This window comes from Saccopteryx leptura, chromosome 3 (assembly GCF_036850995.1).
Source record: "Saccopteryx leptura isolate mSacLep1 chromosome 3, mSacLep1_pri_phased_curated, whole genome shotgun sequence".
NCBI classification, from domain to species: Eukaryota; Metazoa; Chordata; class Mammalia; order Chiroptera; family Emballonuridae; genus Saccopteryx; species Saccopteryx leptura.
The window spans coordinates 54992916-55014701 of NC_089505.1; the positions used below are offsets into that span (position 1 = coordinate 54992916).

General features: G+C 36.9%; 1 protein-coding gene across 3 annotated transcripts in view; it reads left to right on the plus strand.

Annotated features, from left to right (window-relative positions):
• SEC63 (SEC63 homolog, protein translocation regulator) overlaps positions 1-21786 on the plus strand; it is a 99408-nt gene that overhangs the window by 31814 nt on the left and 45808 nt on the right. For all 3 annotated transcript variants that reach the window (XM_066373534.1, XM_066373535.1, XM_066373536.1), the window contains 7 exons: positions 3553-3652; positions 10155-10269; positions 12352-12464; positions 16867-16928; positions 17733-17791; positions 19017-19067; positions 20438-20546. In XM_066373534.1, the coding sequence (XP_066229631.1) occupies positions 3553-3652; positions 10155-10269; positions 12352-12464; positions 16867-16928; positions 17733-17791; positions 19017-19067; positions 20438-20546 (609 nt within the window). The remainder of the gene's footprint in view (positions 1-3552; positions 3653-10154; positions 10270-12351; positions 12465-16866; positions 16929-17732; positions 17792-19016; positions 19068-20437; positions 20547-21786) is intronic.

Here is a 21786-nt window from a genome sequence, read left to right on the forward strand (position 1 = left end):
AAACAAAGGAGCCAAAAACTGAGGGGCCATCTTCTTTAATCCTAGCTTGCACCCAGCGGGCAAGTAAAAACACACACTGGGCTCCAAAACCCACTCACATTCAGTGCTCACAAAGCTACTGACTTATCCGAGTTTCCTAGAATCAAAGGTTTCTAGCTCACCAGCCTTATTCACCTTTGTTCCCCATCTCCTTCCTTCTCTCTGAACAAACTGCACAAACTGGCTTCTCACTCAACACTCTGCCATCTTGGCTGCTTCTCCTGGCCTCCTCCACGTGGTCTTTGTCCCCTCTCCCCTCTGCTCTCTCCTCTAATGATAATCTCAGGAACCGAGAGCAAGCTCCCATCTGCCCCCATTTTATAGTGTAGATTCAAAACCTTTAATCCAATATACAAAATAGAGAAGTCTCTAATACAAAGTCACTTCTATGAGGCATGATTGGATTGTACCACCCCACATCAAAATGGGTGGGAAAGGCTTAATCCCAAAACCAAGCCCCAGGATACAGGGATTCTGCCTGCCCACAGCCAGCCCCCAACACACATTAATATCACCTGGGTAACTGCCTCCACGTGGGCAGCGCCATCTTTAACAAAGTGAGCATAATACATTTTATCTGCCCAATAGCTGCCTTTGGAATGTCTTGGTTCACCGGGAGGTGAATAACATGCGGATCCTGTTTTTTAGTGTGTGGCTGTGTGTAGGTGCCTTATAACACTGCCTTCCTGGTTTTCTAATAGGCCTTTGTTTTGGCTTCAGCTTTGGGAGGGGTAGTGGCTTCTTTCTTTGCTTTCTGCATGCCATCTTTGTGAAAGGGTATTTTATTTTAAAACTTAAACGTGGTTTTATCTTGGAAACATTATTCAAACCAAGTGATTGGAGTTTTATTGTAGTAAAACTTTATATGATATTTTGCTTTGGTTTAAGTTCTTTTCAATTGAATTGCGGATTTTTCCTGGGGACTAAAATAATACCTTTCATTATGACTCTTGTGTGAACCTGTTTTAACTTCTTATGGGTTTGGTTGACTTTTCTAATTCAATTTAATTATTTTCATGTTTGAACAATATTTCTACTTAGCTTCCATTTTAATAAACCACGTTTCAACTATTTTATTCTGTTTATTCCTTCTATAGGAGAAGGAGGAGAGAATTTCTCAAATTACTGATTATGTGACAATATTTTGGGTTTAAGTCAGTTTTTACATTTTTCAATGAGAAGTTATTTAAATCTCACATTGTTGGTCAAATAAGTTTGTAAATATGATGTATATATTTGCTTGCTTATAGTTCGCATTGGGTGTGGGGGACAGGCTGTAAGCAAGAAGGGTCCTTATAGCCTAAGGCTTAGTTTTTTTTTTGTTTGTTTTTCCAGGGACAGAGAGTCAGAGAGAGGGATAGACAGACAGGAACAGAGAGAGATGAGAAGCATCAATCATCAGTTTTTCGTTGCGAGACCTTAGTTGTTCATTGATTGCTTTCTCATATGTGCCTTAACCGTGGGCCTTCAGCAGACTGAGTAACCCCTTGCTCGAGCCAGTGACCTTGGGTCCAAGCTGGTGAGCTTTTTGCTCAAACCAGATGAGCCCGCGCTCAAGCTGGTGAGCTCGGGTTCTTGAACCTGGGTCCTCTGCATCCCAGTCTGATGCTCTATCCACTGCACCACCACCTGGTCAGGTCTAAGGCTTAGTTTTAAGACTAAGCTTTTTCCCACACTCTTGACTGTTGCATGATAGAGGGTGGTACACTCTCATGAGGAATCCCATTATGCCTCAGATAAGTGACTTTGTAGCAGAGACTTTCTTGTTTGTATATTGGATTAAAGGTTTTGATTTCTACACTATAAAATGGGGCAGAAGAGCCCATGCTGGGGAAGAGCAGAGAAAGGCCACGTGGAGGAGAAGGGAAGCAGCCAAGATGGGAGAGTGCTGAAGGAGAAGCCAGTTTGTGCAGAGAGAAGGAGATGGGGAACAGAGGTGAATAAGGCTGGAGAGGTAGAATCTATCTTTAATTCTAGGAAACTCAGATAAGTCAGTGGCTTTGGGAGCCCTGAATGGAAAGGGAAGTGTTTTCCCACTGTGTGTATTTCTTGCCTGCTGGGTTCAAGCTAGGATTAAAGCTAATGCCCACCTGTTCTTGGCTCCATTGTTTCATTGCCGTCTGTCCGAATTCAGTGCGAACCTGCACGGGCCAGGCGGCTGTGCTGGTGGCCATGGCTACCAGCTTTACACACACGAATAACGGTTCCCTGGTAGCTGAGTAACATTTTCCAGATAGATCATTTGTTCTAAATAGCAGAAAATTTAGCCTGTCTTTTGAATGTTTCTTCAAGTTTATTTAAGCAGGCAGTACTTTCATGTTCCAAAGAAATATTAACATGGTAATGAAAGTGAAAGGTAGAAACCGTGGGCCGAACCAAAATCATGAGGATAGTGTGTTCCAAAAGAAAAATTTATTTTAAAAATGCCTCGGTGCAGATGGGCTGAGACCAGCAAAGGGTGTCAGCCCCGAGGGAGGGAGGGATGGGACAGGGGTTGTTGGGCAGATAAAATGTATTATGCTCACTTTGTTAAAAATGGCGCTGCCCACGTGAGGCCGTCGCCCAGGTGATATTAATGTGTGTTGAGAATCCTTGTAGCCTGGGGCTTGGTTTTGGGATTAAGCCTTTCCCACCTTTTTGATGTGGGGTGGTACAATCCAATCATGCCTCAGAGAAGTGACTTTGTAGTAGAGACTTCCCTATTTTGTATATTGGATTAAAGGTTATGGATCTACACTATAAAATGGGGGCAGAACAGGAGCTTACGCTCTTGGTTCCTGGGATGATTAGCATGAGAGAGCAGAGGGAGCAGAGCAGAGAGCAGAAAGAGGCCATGTGGCCAGGAGAAGCAGCCAAGATGGCGGAGTGTTGAGTGAGAGGCCAGTTTGTGCAGTTTATGCAGGGAGAAGGAAGGAGATGGGGAACAGAGGTGAGTAAGTCTGGTGAGCTAGAAACCTTTGATTCTAGGAAACTCGGATAAGTCAGTAGCTTTGTGAGCACTGAATGTGAGTGGGTTTTGGAGCCCAGTGTGTATTTTTTACTTGCCCGCCGGGTGCAAGCTAGAATTAAAGATGACAGCCCATCAGTTCTTGGCTCCATTGTTTCTTTACCGACTGTCTGAATCCAATGTGAACCTGCAAGAGCCGGGCTGCTGTGATGGTGGCCCTGGCCGTGCCTCCTGGCTTTACAGGGGTTATATGGATTTATCAGAGGGCCTTGGGCAAAAGCAGCTGCAAGATAACTTCTGTGGTTGGGAGTGGCACCACAGTTTCTCAAAATTGTCTGCACCCTGGCCCAACTATTCCTTGTCAGCGTCCAGCTACACGGGAGGTCTGAGCTGGATTACTGAGTGGGCAAGTCCTTCTTCTGCCTTCAGGCCCTCATTGTTCTTAAGAAAGATGGTGGCTGAGTAGCCATTTTATCTATCAGAAGATTGGTATGGTATTAACTCTGGTTTTGCCTTCACTGTGAAAAATGATTTAATTTACCACCTTTTTTTTTTTTTTTTGACAGAGCAAATTCGATTAAAGAATATCAGAAAAGTATATGGAAGATGTATGTGGTATCGTTTACGGTTATTAAAACCCCAGCCAAATATTATCCCTACAGTAAAGTAAGTAATTGCTTTCAATAAAAAGAAACATACTTAGTGTTTACTTTTTTGCTAGGTATCATTTAAAATAGGAGTATAATAATGAATAGAATATGTATCTGTAAAGAAATTGTGGCCTTAGTAAGGGTAAGATGTGAGTGGTAATTTGAAAGGTCTCTGAACAGAGTAGTTTACAAATTCAAAGGAGAGAGAGAGTGCTTCCGACTTAGGAAGGCAGGAGAAAAGAGAAATCTTGAAGGAAGACCTTGTGCATCTTGTGTCGGGATTTGAATGTTCCCTTAAAAGACTATAGGAGAATCTTTAAAAGATCAGCAAAAGCAGGAAGGTGACATGATCAAGTTTGCATTTCATAGTGATAAAGTTTATTGAGCACATACTGTATGCCAGGTTCTGTGCTAGGTGATGTTATCATTTTTTTTATATTAAGTTCAAGGTACCATATTTCCCCATGTATAAGCTACCCCCATGTATAAGATGCACCTTAATTTTGGGGCCCGGAATTTGAAAAAGAAAATATATTACTTAAAAGTTATTGAACTCAAGTTTTATTCATCATAAAATTCATACAACTCCTCATCACTGTCAAAACTCCCATCCATTACCTTGGCCTCATCTGTGTCTGATGACAAATCACTGTCTTCTATAATGAGCGCAAAAACAAGCACAAAAAAGTGGGAAATGCAATTAAAAACCCTACAACCACTGTATAAGATGCAACCAGTTTGTAGTCCCCATATTTTTCGAAAAAGGGTGCATATTATACATGGGGAAATATGGTAGATGTTTTGCTTTTTCTCAGCTGAGGAAGCAGACTAAGAAAATAAGTTAACTTGACCAATGTTATATAGCTAGAAGTGGTAAATGGGGGCCCTAGTCACCCTTTGTTTTGGCAGGCTCAGCTCTTAAGATTTTATTTATTGATTTTATAGAGAAAAGGGGTGGAACGAGAAGTATCAACTCATAGTTGCTTCACTTACTTGTTCATTGATTGCTTGTTGTATGTGCCTTGACTAGGCAAGCAAAGGGTTTCAAACTGGTTCTTGATCTACACTCTCTCCACTGTGCTACCACAGGCCAGGCGTGGCAGGCCCATCTCTCTTTTTTTTTTTTGTCTTAAGTGAGGAGCGGGGAGGCAGGGAGACAGACTCCTGCATGCACCCGGACCAGAATGCACCCGGCAAGCCCCCTATGTGGGGATGCTCTGCCCATCTGGGGCGGTTGTTTGACAACGAAACTATTCCAGCACCTGAGGTAAAGCCATGAAGCCATCCTCAGCGCCCAGGGCCAACTTGCTCCAACCAAGCCATGGCTGCAGGAGGAGAAGAGAGAAGAAATAGGGAAAAGGGGAGGCGTGGAGAAGCAGATAGTTATTTCTCCTGTGTGCCCTGACCAGGCATCGAACCTGGGACATCTACATGCTGGGCCGATACTCTACCTCTGAGCCAATCGGCCAGGGCCAGGGCCATCTCTTAAACAGGTCATTAGCATGTTTAATTAGAGAAGGCCTGTTGGATTTTGTGAAGCTATGAGGTTAGAGCATAGGCTTTGGATCTTTGGCCTAAGTCATTAATTTAGAGGTTATAGATAAGACTGAGAGGTGAAAGAGTTGTCATTATTGGAGGACTGCATCTTGTGAATTAACCTACATTTAACTATCCAGTAGATAGGAGAGGAAAACTTAACAGGAAATTAGTAAAAGTCTAACCAATTATACTTTAATCTTGGTTTAAATGATGATAGTTTTCAACATACCTGTGCAACTTCAGGGGGTTTAAGCAGGTTTTCCTTTTTAGGCTTGACTTTGCCTGGTTTAGTACCTTTATAGAGGGAGGGAAGTCTTGCTTTGGTGTTTAGTTCTTCAGTGATGTGAACCTAAAAGGCACAATTAGTGATTATAAGACAAGTTTCATGTTCACGGTTTATTCTTTGCTATTGCTTCTTACTTTAAATTAAACCTTTATGCAGGAGCAAGGCAAATATTCTTTTTTTTCTGGGCTTTGTGGGTATTTGAACCCCGGTTTTCAAGAAAAAAGACTTAACTCTGTGAAGTTCTCTTTGGTGATAAATAAACTGACTTACTTAACTGGAAGTAAGATTAAAGGATGTTTAAGGAAGAGTTTCATAGATACTGGTAACAATTTAGATAAGGTCAGAAACCATCAAAACCTTTTTTGCTACTTAACTCTGAAGTATTCTTTCAAAATTATGCAGTCATTGTGTAATACTCTCATCTCTGGAAGTGGCTTTCAGAATAACTTTTAAAGTATGCTTAAGTAAACAACAAGACTTCTCACAAGTTAATTCATCACTGAAGCTATATGTAGTGAAAATGGTTGTCTTTTCAAACAGACCAAACAAGCTTTTTAAAAAATTTGGTCACAGAGAAGGATGCAGTCTCTTGTTTCCACGTTTGGTTTGGCGGGTCGGGAAGTTGGAGCATGGTTTTACTAGTTGTGGTAGTTATTCCATCAGCCTGACGTTCTGTCCATGAGCTTCTGCTCTCCTCCCATTATTTGGCTCTGAGATCAAGATGCTACAAATAAAGCATCTAACAAGGGGTGTAGCATATCCTAGATGTTCTTTTCCCCTTTCCTCCTACCCTTGTTTGCTTTTAACTCTTGCTTCAGTGGTTTTTAATTTCACCATTGGCTTCTGAGTTTTGTTAGCCTGTTGCAAGAGCTGGCAAAAGAAAATAAGAGGTTATTAATTTGTGTGGGAATGAAATATATTTTCATGTGTTCTTTAGCATATTGGGGGTATTAGCAAACTTTAGTTTCGAGTTGAAAAATTAGTATTTTAAATTATTTTTATTAATTCAATAAGTAGTTACTGTGCACCTACTGTACATGTATTAGGTAGTATACTAGGTTCCAGTATACTGTGATTAACAAATAGACATGTTTCAACTATATACTTACAGTCTTGGGGGATACTGGTAAGTAAACAATGATAATAGAGTTTAGTAAGGGTTGTGAGGGATGAAAGAGTGGAGGAAAGGCTCTTAACTCTGGCTCTAGACAGAGAGGCTTCCCTGAGTAATGTGAACTGAGATTTGGGTGGAGTTACTAATAACAGCCAATATCTATTATAATATGAATTGATTATTTGCTGTCTCTGAGGCACCTTCTAATATCAGTTGGTTCTCAGATCTACCCTAAAAGTTGGAAACTGACTTATAAAAGGCTGAGCAACTTGCTAAGATCTCTTGGTTAATAAGTGGTGAGGTTGGGATTTCATCTTGGGTAGCTTTGTTCTAGAGCTCGTGTTTGTAACTACCTCCCCCTAAATAGAAGCAAAAGGGGTCTGTGTTCCAGGTGGGGCTCTATTTTCTTTCAGAGTGTAGATAGTGTGGGAAGCTGTCTGCAGTCTTGCAGTATTTATTATGCCCTTCGTAAGGTTTAGAGCATTAGTTTGGCTGGATGGAAAGAAATTTTTATCTCAGTGTATACTTTGTTTAAGCTACTCTGAAGTTTGTCAAAACTGAATTAATATCCTGTCTAGGTGCTCAAGGAGCTTGCAGCGAGTCAGAGAAGGAAAGTCATAGTTTATGCTTCTTTGTGACTGTAACCAGTTTCCCCATTGATGAGGATTAAGGGGCTGCTTCTTGGAGGGTGAATAATTTGAGTTGAATTTTGAAGGATGTATAAAGTTTGGATAGGCAGAGGAGAGAAATGGAAATTCTAGGTAGAAAGATCCAAGATAGCGAAAGCGTTATGGTGGCACAAGCTTAGGGAACTGTGGGCATTGGGGATTTATTTTGTTTGAAAACTCAGGCTGATAAAGGTAAGCAGATGGGTTAGAACTGGATTCTAGCATCTCATTCCAAAACTAGGTTCCTAATAAGAGAGCTTACACATAGGGAACATTTCCTTCATGTCTTTGAAAACAGGTCACTCCAATTTTTGTTTGATTAGTTCCCATTTAATTCATTTTGTCTTTGTTTAACAGTTCCTAGTCAGTGTTAACAAATTGTGATACAAACGATATATAAAAACAAATCATTCAATTTCATCACTTAAAGATAGCCACTATTAAGATTTACCTTTCTATATTTTTACTTAAAATAAGTTTATTTACTAAAAGAGGATTATATTACATGTACATACAGCTTTGAAAGTATGTGTTTTTTAATTTAATAATATAAGGAAGATAATCTTCCACTGTAAATATATATATTTAGTGTCTAGATCAGGCATGGCCAACATATGGCCCGTGGGCCACATTTGGCACGCGTAATGAGTTATGCGGCCCGCGATTAAATTTTTAATATTCTCTGCACCACGCACTGTGGAAATGAAATAAGTGGTACTTTTAAATCGTTATACATAAACTACGATATCTAACCATTATACAATAATGAAAGTTAAAATCTCAGCTACTCAGAAGTGGAAGCGTCTTTGATTATTGGAAATCGAGATATTTAAGAAGATAGTGATATGCAGAAAAGAATTCCGCGTGTGACTAATATAGGGTTAACTTCTAATAATTGGTTGAATGGATTCGCGATAGTTATTTTTTAAAAAATTCCATTATAAAGTTTTACAGCCCTGGTCGGTTGGCTCCAGTGGTAGAGCGTCGGCCTGGCATGCAGGAGTCCCGGGTTCGATTCCCGGCCAGGGCACAAAGGAGAAGCGCCCATCTGCTTCTCCACCCCTCCCCCTCTCCTTCCTCTCTGTCTCTTTCTCTTCCCCTCCTGCAGCCGAGGCTCCATTGGAGCAAAGTTGGCCCAGGCGCAGAGGATGGCTCCATGGCCTCTGACTCAGGTGCTAAAATGGCTCTGGTTGCAGCAGAGCAACGCCCCAGATGGGCAGAGCATTGCCCCCTGGTGGGCATGCCGGGTGGATCCTGGTTGGGTGCATGCGGGAGTCTATCTGACTGCCTCCCCTTTTCCAACTTCAGAAAAATACAAAAAAATAAATAAATAAAAATTGAGATTTACAACTTTTGTATTCATCTGTGCAATTTTTATAAGCAGGTGAATAATGGAAAATATGGAAATTTAAAAAAAACTCGCCAAGGAATATTTAGTAATCTTCAGCTCATCTTATATTTGTGAACAAAGCTTTTCTTTAATGAATCTAAATAAAAGTACAAGATCAAGATTGAATGATTTACATTTGGAGGCTCTGTTAAGAGTAGCTACTATAAGTATAGAGCCAGATATTAAAAAATAATAGGCGATGCAAAGTGCCTCAACATGTCACATTAGTTTTTTTGTTAATTTGTTGTACTAAATTATTGATACTTACATTTATTCATAAACAAATTACGTAATAAAATTTTGTTTACTTAAACGAATCGTTTTTGTATTTAATATTTTTAAATTTTAATATTTTGTCCGGCCCGTGAAAAAAGTTTTCTTTCTAATCTGGCCCGGGGGCAAACACTGTTGGCCATGCCTGGGCTAGATAGTATTTCACTCCATGGATATACTGTTAATTTGTGTAATACTCTATTGGTAGGCATTTATGTATGTGTGTATTTTCTGCTGTTATTTACATCTGTAACTACTTTTTTACACTTTATATGTAATATTTAATTCTAGTTTATTTTTCTAAGTTTCTTGAAGTAGATGAATAGTTAAAAGGATATGTACCATATTTCCCCATGTATAAGACATACCCTTTTAAAAAAAAATTGGGGTCTAAAAACGGGATGCGTCTTAACAGTGGTTGTAGATTTTTTAAACTTGCATTTCCTGCTTTTATGCTTTTTTTTTTTAATTTCGGGCCCCAAAATTAAGGTGTGTCTTAATACATGGGGAAATATGGTACTTCTTTAGGTCTTTTGATACCTGTATTCTTTCAGATTGTAGAGGTATGAGAGTTTTTTTTTTCTTTAGTGTGTCCAACACTGGTAATACCAGTCTTCTAAATATTTTCACTAAATGTACCATATCGGAGAGAAGAAATTAGTTATTTCCCCAAATCAAATGTCCTTATATATCTTTTTTCAACCTATTATGTATATCTTTCTATATCTTCCATGGCTAAAAAATGTTCCATTGTGTGGCTGTCTTGGTTTATTTAATTCCGTATAAGTGAACATATAGATTGTTTCCAAACTTTTACTATTATAAACATGGCTATTTATTCATCTTTGTGCAATTGACCTATTATTTTTCATGATTTATCTTGCTAAAAGTGTTATTACAAGGTCAAGAAAAATTACTTTTTATATGAAGTGGTTTACTGAATACTTGATATTAATGTGTTTTGATAGAATGTAATATTCTAATTAGTTGAATTAACTTTGGTACTTAAATTCTGCAAGTAGTAACTGAGAGAATATTAAATGCCAGGCACTGTACAAGATTTTAGAAAATTCAAAGGTGAAAAAGACACTTTTCTTGCTATAACAGGAATTTAGAATTTGAATCAATAGCATAATGATATGAAACTACTTTTGATTATTTTATGCCTTGATCTTGCTATAATGACTCTTAAAGGAAAACCATATAGATATATTTATTTTTACTTTATTTTATCTTTTTCCTAAACAGGAAAATAGTTCTGCTTGCAGGATGGGCATTATTCTTATTCCTTGCATACAAAGTTTCCAAAACAGACCGAGAATATCAAGAATATAATCCTTATGAAGTATTAAATTTGGATCCCGTAAGTAGTATTTTTATATAATGCACATTAGTTTAATGACCCCATGAATATACTGTAAGTTCACAACCTAAAAGAATCTTGACTGTGCCTAAAAAATAAAGCTTCAGTCAGTTAAATTTTTTATTAAAATATCTAACCCATTATTTTTTTATTATTCAGTTTAAGCTACAGAGATAGATGATTATCATCTTATTAAGGATTGATTTATAATTGCTATAATGTAAGAATATTTGAAGATCAGATGAGAAGTATATTTTTAAAAGACATGTAAGGTGGGTTTAATGCAAAGTTAAAACCAGGAGATTTGTATGTCAGTTGAATGATTGAAATCTTATGTCCCTATGTTAGTTGACTGTAAGGTAGAATATTAACTCTTCATGACTTATAAAGAACTTTTCATAGAAATTCAGGTTAACCTTGGGTTTATCCTTGGGTGGTCTCTTGATTGAACTTGATTGATGGGTTTCAACAGAAAATTAGTTTTTTAAGTGTATCAATGGAAAGTTGGAACTGAAACGAATGCTAGCGGTCATCTAGCCTTTTTTTCTGATGGTGAAAATGAGGCCTGGAAAATTTGTATCTTGTCTGGGGTCCCATAACTTTGTAGTAGCCAAGCTAAATTAGGTGCTCTTTCCATTTTCCCCCCAAACCACTTCTTTAACTTCTAATGTCTACTCAGTAGATGACTTAATTCAGATAAGGAGTTATTTAACTTCTGGTTTTCTGCTTTGTAGAAGAAAAGTATACCTATCATCTGTTTTTTCTTATTGTGCTGATCATGGTCACTGAGAGATTTTAAAGATTAAAAGATTTGGGGGCAGCCTGACCAGGCAGTGGCACAGTGTTTAGAGCACTGGGACTCGGAGCACCCAGGTTCGAGGCCCTGAGGTTGCCAGCTTGAGTGCAGGCTCATCTGGTTTGAGCAAGGCTCACCAGCTTGAGCTCAAGGTCGCTTGCTTGAGCAAGGGGTCACTTGGTCTGCTGTAGCCCCCCAGTCAAGGCACATATGAGAGAGCAATCAATGAACAACTAAGGTGCCTCTCTCCTTTCCCCTTTCCTGTCTGTCTGTCCCTATCTGTCCCTCTCTCTGTCTCTGTCACCAAAAAAAAAAAAAAAAAAAAAAAGGTTTGGGGGCAGTTTGATGCTATGAAAAGTCAATATGGAAAACTTGTTAGTAGAAATGAGTCTAATTAGGAAACAACTAAGATTAAATATTTACTTAATATTAAAATTTTGACAAGCAGATAAAACAAGATATTCTTCAGATTATTTCTTAAAAAGGAAACTAACTTTGGATAGAGGGTTTTTTCAGCCAGACTTAATTTACTGTGATCATTCTTTGATATTTAAATGTCACCATCCTTTTATTTTATTTAAATATGGCATTACAGTTGACCCTTGACAATGTAGAGATTGGGGTGCTGGTCCTGCCAATTAGCCCTTTTTTATCATCATATTAGTGGGAAAACAATATTTGCAGTCTGCAATTGGGAAACTATGATTGAGAATGCAAAAAGACTGTTTTTGATCCATACTTAATTGAATCTGCGATGTGAAATCCATGAATATAAAAAGAAAATCCACATATAGGTGGACCTGTGCAATTTAGTCTGTGTTCATGGTTTTAGTCTCATGTCATTGGTGCCTAGAGTAGTGATAGCACATTGTAGGTGCTCAATAAAATAAATATATTGGACAAAATAAGTATATTTTTATTTAAAATACATGGGGTGAAATTTATGGGACAAAATATATACGATAAAAACTTCATTTTTGGCCTGACCTATGGTGGCGCAGTGGATAAAGCATTGACCTGGAAATGCTGAGGTCGCCGGTTTGAAACCCTGGGCTTGCCTGGTCAAGGCACGTATGGGAATTGATGCTTCCTGCTCCTCCCCCCTTCTCTCTCTCTGTCTCTCTCTCTCCTTTCTAAAATGAATAAATAAAAAAAACCACAAAAAAACAACTTCATTTTCTCTTTCTGGAAATATTGAGTAGTTTATATTTTATGTTCAAAATGGGATGTATTATGTATTTGCAACATTGTGCTTATTTATACTAAGATAAACCTTTTCATTTTAGGGGGCAACAGTAGCAGAAATTAAGAAACAATATCGTCTGCTGTCACTTAAATATCATCCAGATAAAGGAGGTGATGAAGTTATGTTCATGAGGATAGCAAAAGCTTATGCTGCGTAAGTATTATAGAACTCAGTACACATTTTTTTTTTTTTTCTTGTGGAAGAGACAGAAAGAGGGACAGTTAGGGATAGACAGACAGGAAGGGAGAGAGATGAGAAACATCAGTTATTCATTGCATTTCCTTAGTTGTTCATTGATTGCTTTCTCATATGTGCCTTGACCAGGGGGGCTACAGCAGACCGAGTGACTTGTTGCTCAAGCCAGCAACCTTGGGCTCAAGCTGGTGAGCCTTGCTCAAACCAGATGAGCTCGCACTCAAACTGGCGACCTCGGGGTCTTGAACCTGGGTCCTCCACATCCCAGTCCAACGCTCTATCCACCGTGCCACCGCCTGGTTAGGCTCAGTACACATTTTTAAGAGTGGTAAAGATAGGTTTCTATTTGAATAAAATAGTAAATAAAATAGTTGTCATACACTTTAATTAATTGCTGACCTCATATGGTGAATCTCATTTATAGTACTGTCTGTCTGGCAATGCTAAAATGCTAATCTTAGTAACCTTAATTTTGAGTAATTTAGAGTAGTGTATTTGCCAGATGAAGTTGGTTAAATTAAATAGTGATATGTTAATTGAGCTTTTACTAAACATCTTGATTAGAAGAGGATATACTTACACCTGTTTTCATGTCTAGGCTTTTTTATTAGGCTAGATCTATTTCTCTTAGCAGTATAGCTTGTCTCATTTAAACTCTTAAAGACCAGTTTAATTTTTGGGAAACAAGATAGAGTATATAAAATTAGAAGTACCAGTGTCACCCCAATAAATTTTAAAAAATTAGAAGTAGTTATTCCTTGAGCATTACTGTTACAGAGATAAAGGTTAGCTGGATTCTTTAGGACTCATGATAGGTATATATCTACATAGCTCTTATGTTTAAGAGTAAAATACAGACAATATGTCTGTGTTTTGAGGAATCAGTGATATATAATATTGTGAGCTGATTTAAAAAATATAAGTAAATAGTAGGATACTCAAAGTAAAGTAAAAGTGGTGTGTGAATTATAGAAGTTTGGGAAATACTGTTTTCTTCAACTTTTTGCATAACATGAGTTACATTGACTTTATCTCCTTTTGCCCCTTTTCTATGGATTGCTTGCTATCTATACGAATGTGATTCTGTAATTCAGGAGCTTCTGAAGTTGACTGCATTTTCTTTTCTGCACAGCAGATGTCCTCCAAAAGACTGTCTTTCTCTTGGTGGCTCCTCTCCCCCCTTTTTATTTATTTATTTATTTATTTATTAAAAATTATTTTTATTCATTTTAGAAAAGAGAGACAGAGAGAGAGAGAGAAGGGGGAGGAGCAGGAAGCATCAACTCCCATTTGTGCCCTGATCAGGCAAGCCCAGGGTTTCGAACTGGCGACCTAAGCGTTCCAGGCTGACGCTTGATCCACTGAGCCACCACATGTCAGGCTCCTTCCCTCCTTTTTTAAATGTGTGTCCTTCAAGCTTCTACTCTTCACTGCACAAATATTTCATTGCCTTAGTTACTGGTTTCAGGTAATTTAAGAAGAACTGAAGATTTTCTTTTGTTTTTGTTTTTTTTTTTTACAGAGGCAGAGATAGACAGGGACAGACAGACAGGAACAGAGAGAGATGAGAAGCATCAATCATCAGTTTCTCATTGCGCATTGCGACTTCTTAGTTGTTCATTGATTGCTTTCTCACATGTGCCTTGACCGCGGGCCTTCAGCGGACCGAGTAACCCCCTGCTGGAGCCAGCGACCTTGGGTCTAAGCTGGTGAGCTCTTTGCTCAAGCCAGATGAGCCCGCGCTCAAGCTGGCGACCTCGGGGTCTCGAACCTGGGTCCTTCCGCATCCCAGTTCAACGCTCTATCCACTGCGCCATCACCTGGTCAGGCAAGAACTGAAGATTTTCATAGGAAGTTAGATAGACAAGACTACTTAGTTAATAGTTTTAATTTTAGTGCAGCTATTTTTTCCACCCTAATCTTCAGGTATTGTAACATTTTCAAGTTCATGAGTTTGTTTTCAGGTTACTGGAAATCTGACTTGTAATGATGTATAAAGTACAGAAGAATGAAATGTGGCCTTTAGTTTTAACTCATTTTTATGATTGAGATATAGAATGTTTTGTATGTAAAATGCCTTAGTTGATGGTCTGTGTCACACAAATGAAGAAGTAAATGATTGTGGGACCCAGACTTTGTGATCTTATAACTTGTACTGCAAGTATAACAAGATAAAGCTGTACATTTTACTAAATACAAGTTATGACTTACTGAGTTGATGCTCTCATCTATGTATAACTGTAGCAGCCTAAGTATAACTCAGGCAACTTTTGGAATGCAAAAGTTACAGGCTTTGATCTACAAATCTTTTTAGAATTTGCTTTGGTTATTCAGGAAATTTTCTCTTCCCTTATTACCTATTTTAATAAATTAGCTGGGTCACTCCTACAGTGTATCCATAAAGTCATGGTGCACTTTTGACCGGTCACAGGAAAGCAACAAAAGATGATAGAAATGTGAAATCTGCACCAAATAAAAGGAAAACCCTCCCAGTTTCTGTAGGATGATGTGACCAGGTGGTGGCGCAGTGGATAAAGCGTTGGACTGGGATGCGGAGGACCCATGTTCAAGACCCCAAGGTCGCCAGCTTGAGTGCGGGCTTATCTGGTTTGAGCAAAAAGCTCACCAGCTTGGACCCAAGGTCGCTGGCTCAAGCAAGGGGTTACTCAGTCTGCTGAAGGCCCACGGTCAAGGCACATATGAGAAAGCAATCAATGAACAACTAAGGTTTTGCAACGAAAAGCTTATGATTGATGCTTTTCATCTCTTTTCGTTCCTGTCTGTCCCTATCTATTCCTCTCTCTGACTCTCTGACACTCTCTCTGTCTCTGTAAAAAAACCCACAAAAACAAAAACATGTTTTCATGTGATTGTACACATGAATATGTTTCTTAGCTCTACATAGCAAACTCAGAGCCCCTAATATATAATTTAGTGAGACATCCTCTAGATCAGAATTTATAATCTGGAATCCTGAAATTGAATACAGAATTTACATATATTTATAAATGTGTCTATATTCCAGAGCAAAAGGGGCACAGATTCCATTAGATTTATATTAGGATCTATGATACAACCCCCACTTCCAAAGTTACGAGATATAATCATGTTTAGGAAACTTTATACTCGTTGAATTTTTAAAAAATTATGTTAGCATTAATTGGGCTTGTTTAAGCTTGTTATATATAAATTAACAAGTCACCTAGCTATTAAATATTTTAAGTCTTAGGAATGGTATTATACTAAAGCACTAGTAAGTGGCAAAAAAATCACTACTTTTTAAAAAGTTGATGAATCCTTTTATTTGATTGAGTATCCAGCATGGTGCCTCTCACATAGCAGTGTACAAGTTGGTTTAAGGAATGAGTTAATGGAATTGTAATCAGGTATGTCTACAGGTTAAAATCAAGTGCTTCTATGATGTGAACTGTGCTTTATTTTGCAAAATCTAAGGGCATTTTATAGAGAATAAAGCAGTTTATCATCCTGCCATCAGCAGAAGGGCAGAGGGGACAGAGATAATTATTTTGGGGGAAAGAATGTAATTAGAAGACAGAATATTGAAACAACGGCTGAAGCTTTGGGTGGAGTATACAATTGTAGAGGTAAACTGGGGCAGACTGTTTTTTGAGAAACATCCCTCAACAGAAAAGAATCTTAGCACCATTTATGAAAATAAGTACCTTGACATCTTTAATCCTTATTTAACTGTATCTCTGCTTACACTGTTTAAACTAAGGCCACAATAAAATAAGGAGCCCGGGAAACCTCACTTTCCATTGTATTCTATAATGGAAACAGTGTTAAGTAGAGATACAGTTAAATAAGAATTAAAGATGTCAAGGTACTTATTTTCATAAATAACCAAATCAGTGTTTGAAAATATTCCTTCCTTTTCTTCTTTCCCTTTTGAAAATATGTTGCCAGTTTGAGGGATTATTATTATGAATTAATTTTATAGTTAGAAAATAGGTATATATCATTATTAAGTGCGAACATGCTCATTAAAAAGAATTTGGAAAATGTATGAGCATATAAGAAAGAAAAGGCACCTACAATCCTCTCTGCCTTTTCAGAAAATGTATTTACTTTCAAAGTTAAATCTCCTGGCTTGAAGTGGCTCAATGTGAGGAGCCAAGGGGCAGCCAGGAATTTGTATCAAGGCTCACTAGTTCTTGTTTCCCTGGGCCCCTTATTTTTTCTGATTTCAGAGTCACGCTTCTTGAATCTCTGACATTAATATCTTTAAGAAATGACTTGGTTGGTTAATTGAATTTGTATATATAAGTACTTATTTTTCAGATGGGGCTTTCTAACTATTAAATTTTGTTCTTTTGATTTTTTTTTTTTTTGATGCTAGTTTAACAGATGAAGAATCCCGGAAAAATTGGGAAGAATTTGGAAATCCAGATGGACCTCAAGGTGTGGTAAATGATGATTAAAAAACACTGGGGCTGGCCTGACCTGTGGTGGCGCAGTGGATAAAACGTCGACCTGGAACACTGAGGTCGCCGGTTTGAAACCCTGGGCTTGCCTGGGCAAGGCACATATGGGAGTTGATGCTTCCTGCTCCTCCCCTCTCCTCTCTCTCTCTCTCTCTCTCTCTCTCTCTTTTTCTCTCTCTCTCTTCCCTCTAAAATAAATAAAAATATCTAGAAAAAAATTTAAAACAAAACAAAAACACTGGGGCTATGATATATGTTTTTAAAATTTTAATTAGATTGAAAAGAATATTTTGATTTTCGTATTGTACGAGTAGGAAAATTACAACCACAGGGAGTTAAATAGGTATGTAAATTTAGTTCCCTTTAGTTTTTTAACTTGTTTTTTTTCCTAGGTACTAGTTAGGAAGATAGAACTTTGATTTTATGGGAAGAGTAGTCATTCAGCATTTTTAGTTAGTAGTTTATAAAAATTGGATGGAAAAAATGTTTTTCTTTGCTGTCTTTAAAAAACATTTTCTTAATATTCAGTGTTTACATAAACTCAGGTAGGATAAAAGAATATAGATTTTTTTTTTTTAGGAAGAAGGAATTCATGTACTTAGATTGAATATTTTTTTTCCTTCTGGAAAAATGTTTTTGATACAAGCTATATATCTGTTATCTTGTGCAATGGTAACACACATAAGAAGATGATCTTTAAGTTTTTTTTTGTGAGGGGTAGGAGGCAGAATTTGGGGTTATAAGCAAAACTGGAAGTACAGGAATATTCTTCTTATTTTAGCCACAAGTTTTGGAATTGCTCTGCCAGCTTGGATAGTTGACCAGAAAAATTCAATTTTGGTAAGTGCATTTAAATAAGACACATTATAATGTGTCTGACATATCTTGGTAATATAAAGAGAGATATTACAATGAAAATACTGGTATGCTATTTTTAATTTGTGTATTGTGAAATTTTTTACGTAGTGGAGAAAAGAATTGGTTCCCATTATTAGGTTGCTGGTTTGGGGCATTGTGTTCTAAATGTAGTTTTAAAACTTTAAAGTTGTATCGATTTTCTTTTGGAGGCAGTTTCAGATTGGGTAGTACACTTGGTTTGGGGAACTACTGTTGATCCTAAATTGTGCTTAAAATTGAAATTATCCTTCATATCACATTTACCCAGGTTAAATTAATTTTAATACATGCTAACTTAATGGTTTATATTCCATATGGTACTTCAGGAGGCAGTAGAATATCAGACTTCAATCAGTTTTAGCTGCTGAACTTGGAAACATTGGGAGTTCCTATTGTTCAGGAATAGATGATTCTCTACTTTCTTGAAGATAATTATCTAGGAGCTATCCTTGAAATAATAAAAACCAAAATCCAAATAGTCTGTAGTTTGTTTTGAAATGATTAATATTATTTTATGGCAGATTAATGTTTGTTATCTTTAAGGTATATAGTTGCTCTGTGTAAGTGTGTTTATTTAGCATGTTTACAATTACTCTGGGAATACTAGAGAAGAGAAAGATAGGTTAGCTGCCATTTTGGGATCAAGCAGTAGGAGAAAAATCTGAGACCAGTAGACTTCAAACAGAATATTACAAAGTTGCTCCTTGATGTTTAGACAAAGGAACAGGGCAGGATTTTGTTACTTATTTTCAAGTCACTAACCACTTGCCAGGGTGTGGAGATATATTATATATATTATAGGTACTTACCGGAAGGGAAATAGAATTTATAAAGCTGCTTTGCTGGTGTTATCTATAGACCAATGAAATGAAAAGGTAATTTATTATAGTGGAAAAGAACGTAGATTCTAAAGCTAGAATGCCAGTCCTAGCTCCCACTTGCTAGCTGTGTGACCTAGGACAAGTCATCTAACCTGTATATGCTGAAGGTTCTCTATCTACAGAAGGAAAATAATAATGGTACCTTCCTCAGAGGGTTTGAAAATAAGAATTAAATAATACATGAGGAGTGCTTTTAATAGTGCCTTCTCCATGTTAACCTCAAAATAAGTGTTCATGGATGTTGTTATAATTTGATGAATGTCATAATTTTTTCTCTTTAACTCTAGGTTTTATTTGTATATGGATTAGCATTCATGGTTATCCTTCCAGTTGTTGTGGTAAGTTCTAGCTCTTTTTGTTAACATATTTTTGGAAAAGGAATTGGTGACATGCTTTGGAGTGTCCATGTAAGATTGTAATTTGTATTATTATATAATCCTTTGATCCTTGAAATTTAGGAATCTTTTTTATTTTATTTATTTATTTTTTTGCAAGAGAGATGGACACAGTGAGAGGGACAGGTAGGGGCAGACAGGAAGGGAGAGAGATGAGAAGCATCAGTTCTCTGTTGCGGCACCTTAGATGTTCATTGATTGATTTCTCTTATGTGCCTTGACCTGGGGGCTACAGCAGAGTGAGTGACCCCTTGCTCAAGCCAGCGACCCTGCGCTCAAGCTGGTAAGCCTGTGCTCTATCCGGATGAGCCTGCGCTCATGCCAGTGACCTCAGGCTTCAAATCTGAGTCCTCTGCATCCCAGGCCGATGTGCTATCCACTGCACCACCACCTGGTCAGGTGAAATTTAGGAATCTTATATTCAACTATACTTTAAAGGTGACATCACTTGAGTATGTTAAATTTCTTCCCAATCCAAAAGTTACAATTGATATAATACAGATGTATTTAGAGTTTAAAATGAGTTTTTCTTCATCACCTCCTAAACTCCATTTCTGTCAGAGATAATTACTGCTTAATTTGGTGTTTTCCCTTTTAAATAGTATTTTTCTATGCATTATGTATACATACACATTTAAAAAATCTTACTATATGTATGTACACATTTAAAAAATTTTACTATATGTATTGCTCTGAAACTTTTTGCTTCAGATATTAGGGGCACAATGTATAGAGCAACCTCAGTTTTAAAAATAATATAGTACCTCAGTATGGAGATACCATAAACTTTATGATTTTACTGTTTATTACTTTTATGATTGGTAGCGGTATTTCTGATCTTATAGTACCTGAGACCTATAGTGGGGCTGCTAATTAACCTGTTGTGCCTTCTTCATAGGATTTTTGTGTGAGGATTCAATTATATGGAATAATGTAAATGAAAGTAGTATATCAACTATAAAATTCCTTCTACATTTATTAAATATTTATTGAAGATATGCTAGGTGTCAGGAACCAGCTTGTTGCTTCTTGTAATGGGTTGTTACATTCCTATCTTGTTTTCAAACAATTTCTAGCTGAAATTTCAAATGTTTTAATGATATATATGTAGTGAGATAGATTGATGTTCTGGCATCAGATAGAATAAATACTTGCTAAATAAGTAATTTGAAATATGTAGTGAAGGCATTTGTTCCAAAACTGAGGTATTTTTATTGATTTATGAACATTTAGAAAATTTCAACATAGACATATTCTGTATCAAACTTAACATTTATTATAGTTTTCATGCTTTAAATTTATTTGTGTTTTAGGGGTCTTGGTGGTATCGCTCAATACGCTATAGTGGAGACCAGATTCTAATACGTACAACACAGATTTATACTTATTTTGTTTATAAAACTCGAAATATGGATATGAAACGTAAGTAACTTTAAGTAACTATGATGTTAGATTATTTTCTGAGCCATTTATGTGGACTTGATACACATTTAACTGGAGAAATTCCATTTTACGATTTTATTGATAGTTCATGTAACTAAAGCTGGAGGAAAATGCTAACACCCTTTATCACATTTCTTGATCTATTTCTGTTATTCCCAGCTACACAGCTATAGGTGTGTTTTTCCCCCAGAAATTTTATGTTAGAGTTTCATGTAGGTGAATTTTATAATAGTACCAACATTTCTTGAGTATTTATTATGTGCGAGGCATTACTGGGGACTATACATGCATCAATTCACTTAATTTTTGCTATGCCCCTTTAAGTAAGTGCCATTTTTAAGTACATTTTATAGATGAGGAAACTTAAACCCAGGGATACAGAATAAATGAAAGAGCCAGGATCCCAACCAAGCAGTCTGGTTCCTGAGCCATAAACCAGTGTGATATAGCATATTAATTGTAATACAATAAGTAGAGATCTTGGGTGTGTTGAAAGAAAACTGCCAGGATAGTTCATTCCCAGAGCCTTATTTTAAGATTTCTTATATAATAAGTACCATTCTAAATACTTTATTTGATCCCATAAAGCTAACTTTGTAAATTTTATACCTGGAATATATAATACTGCCTTTCAGAATCACTGCTATGCAGAAATCATGGATATCCCTCTTCCCCTCCTTAGAAAGAAAAAAGAAGATACAAGTTTTAAATTGTGTCTCACTGGAAAATGCATTTTTTTGTTCCAAAACCTAAATGGGCTTTTGTGTATTTTAGATTTGTCAATTTTACTATCTTTCTTGATAATGAGAAAGAGATTCCTCAGGATCACATGACTGAGATTATATTTCTGAGGAATGAGCAGATTTTTTATTTCTGAGGCACCAGTGAATGTTACTCTACCTTATGCACACATATCACTCTTCCTTATGCTGGATTAGAATATTAATATAGAACTCATTTCCTTATGAAAAATATTTCATGTTTATAATGTTTTAATATGTTTTTTGCATCAGTTATCTTGATTTCTGCTTCATTTTTGAGGGCAGTACTTAGTCTTATACAATTAATTGAATTAAAATATTGTTTAGCTGGTGGGTTAGGTTATATATTCTTGGTTACTTTAGTATTGACACCATTTATATAGCCATCTTAGAAACAATTTTCATGAAAATATTTGAAGGTAGTAATAGCAATAGCTCACACATTAATGTGCTTACTG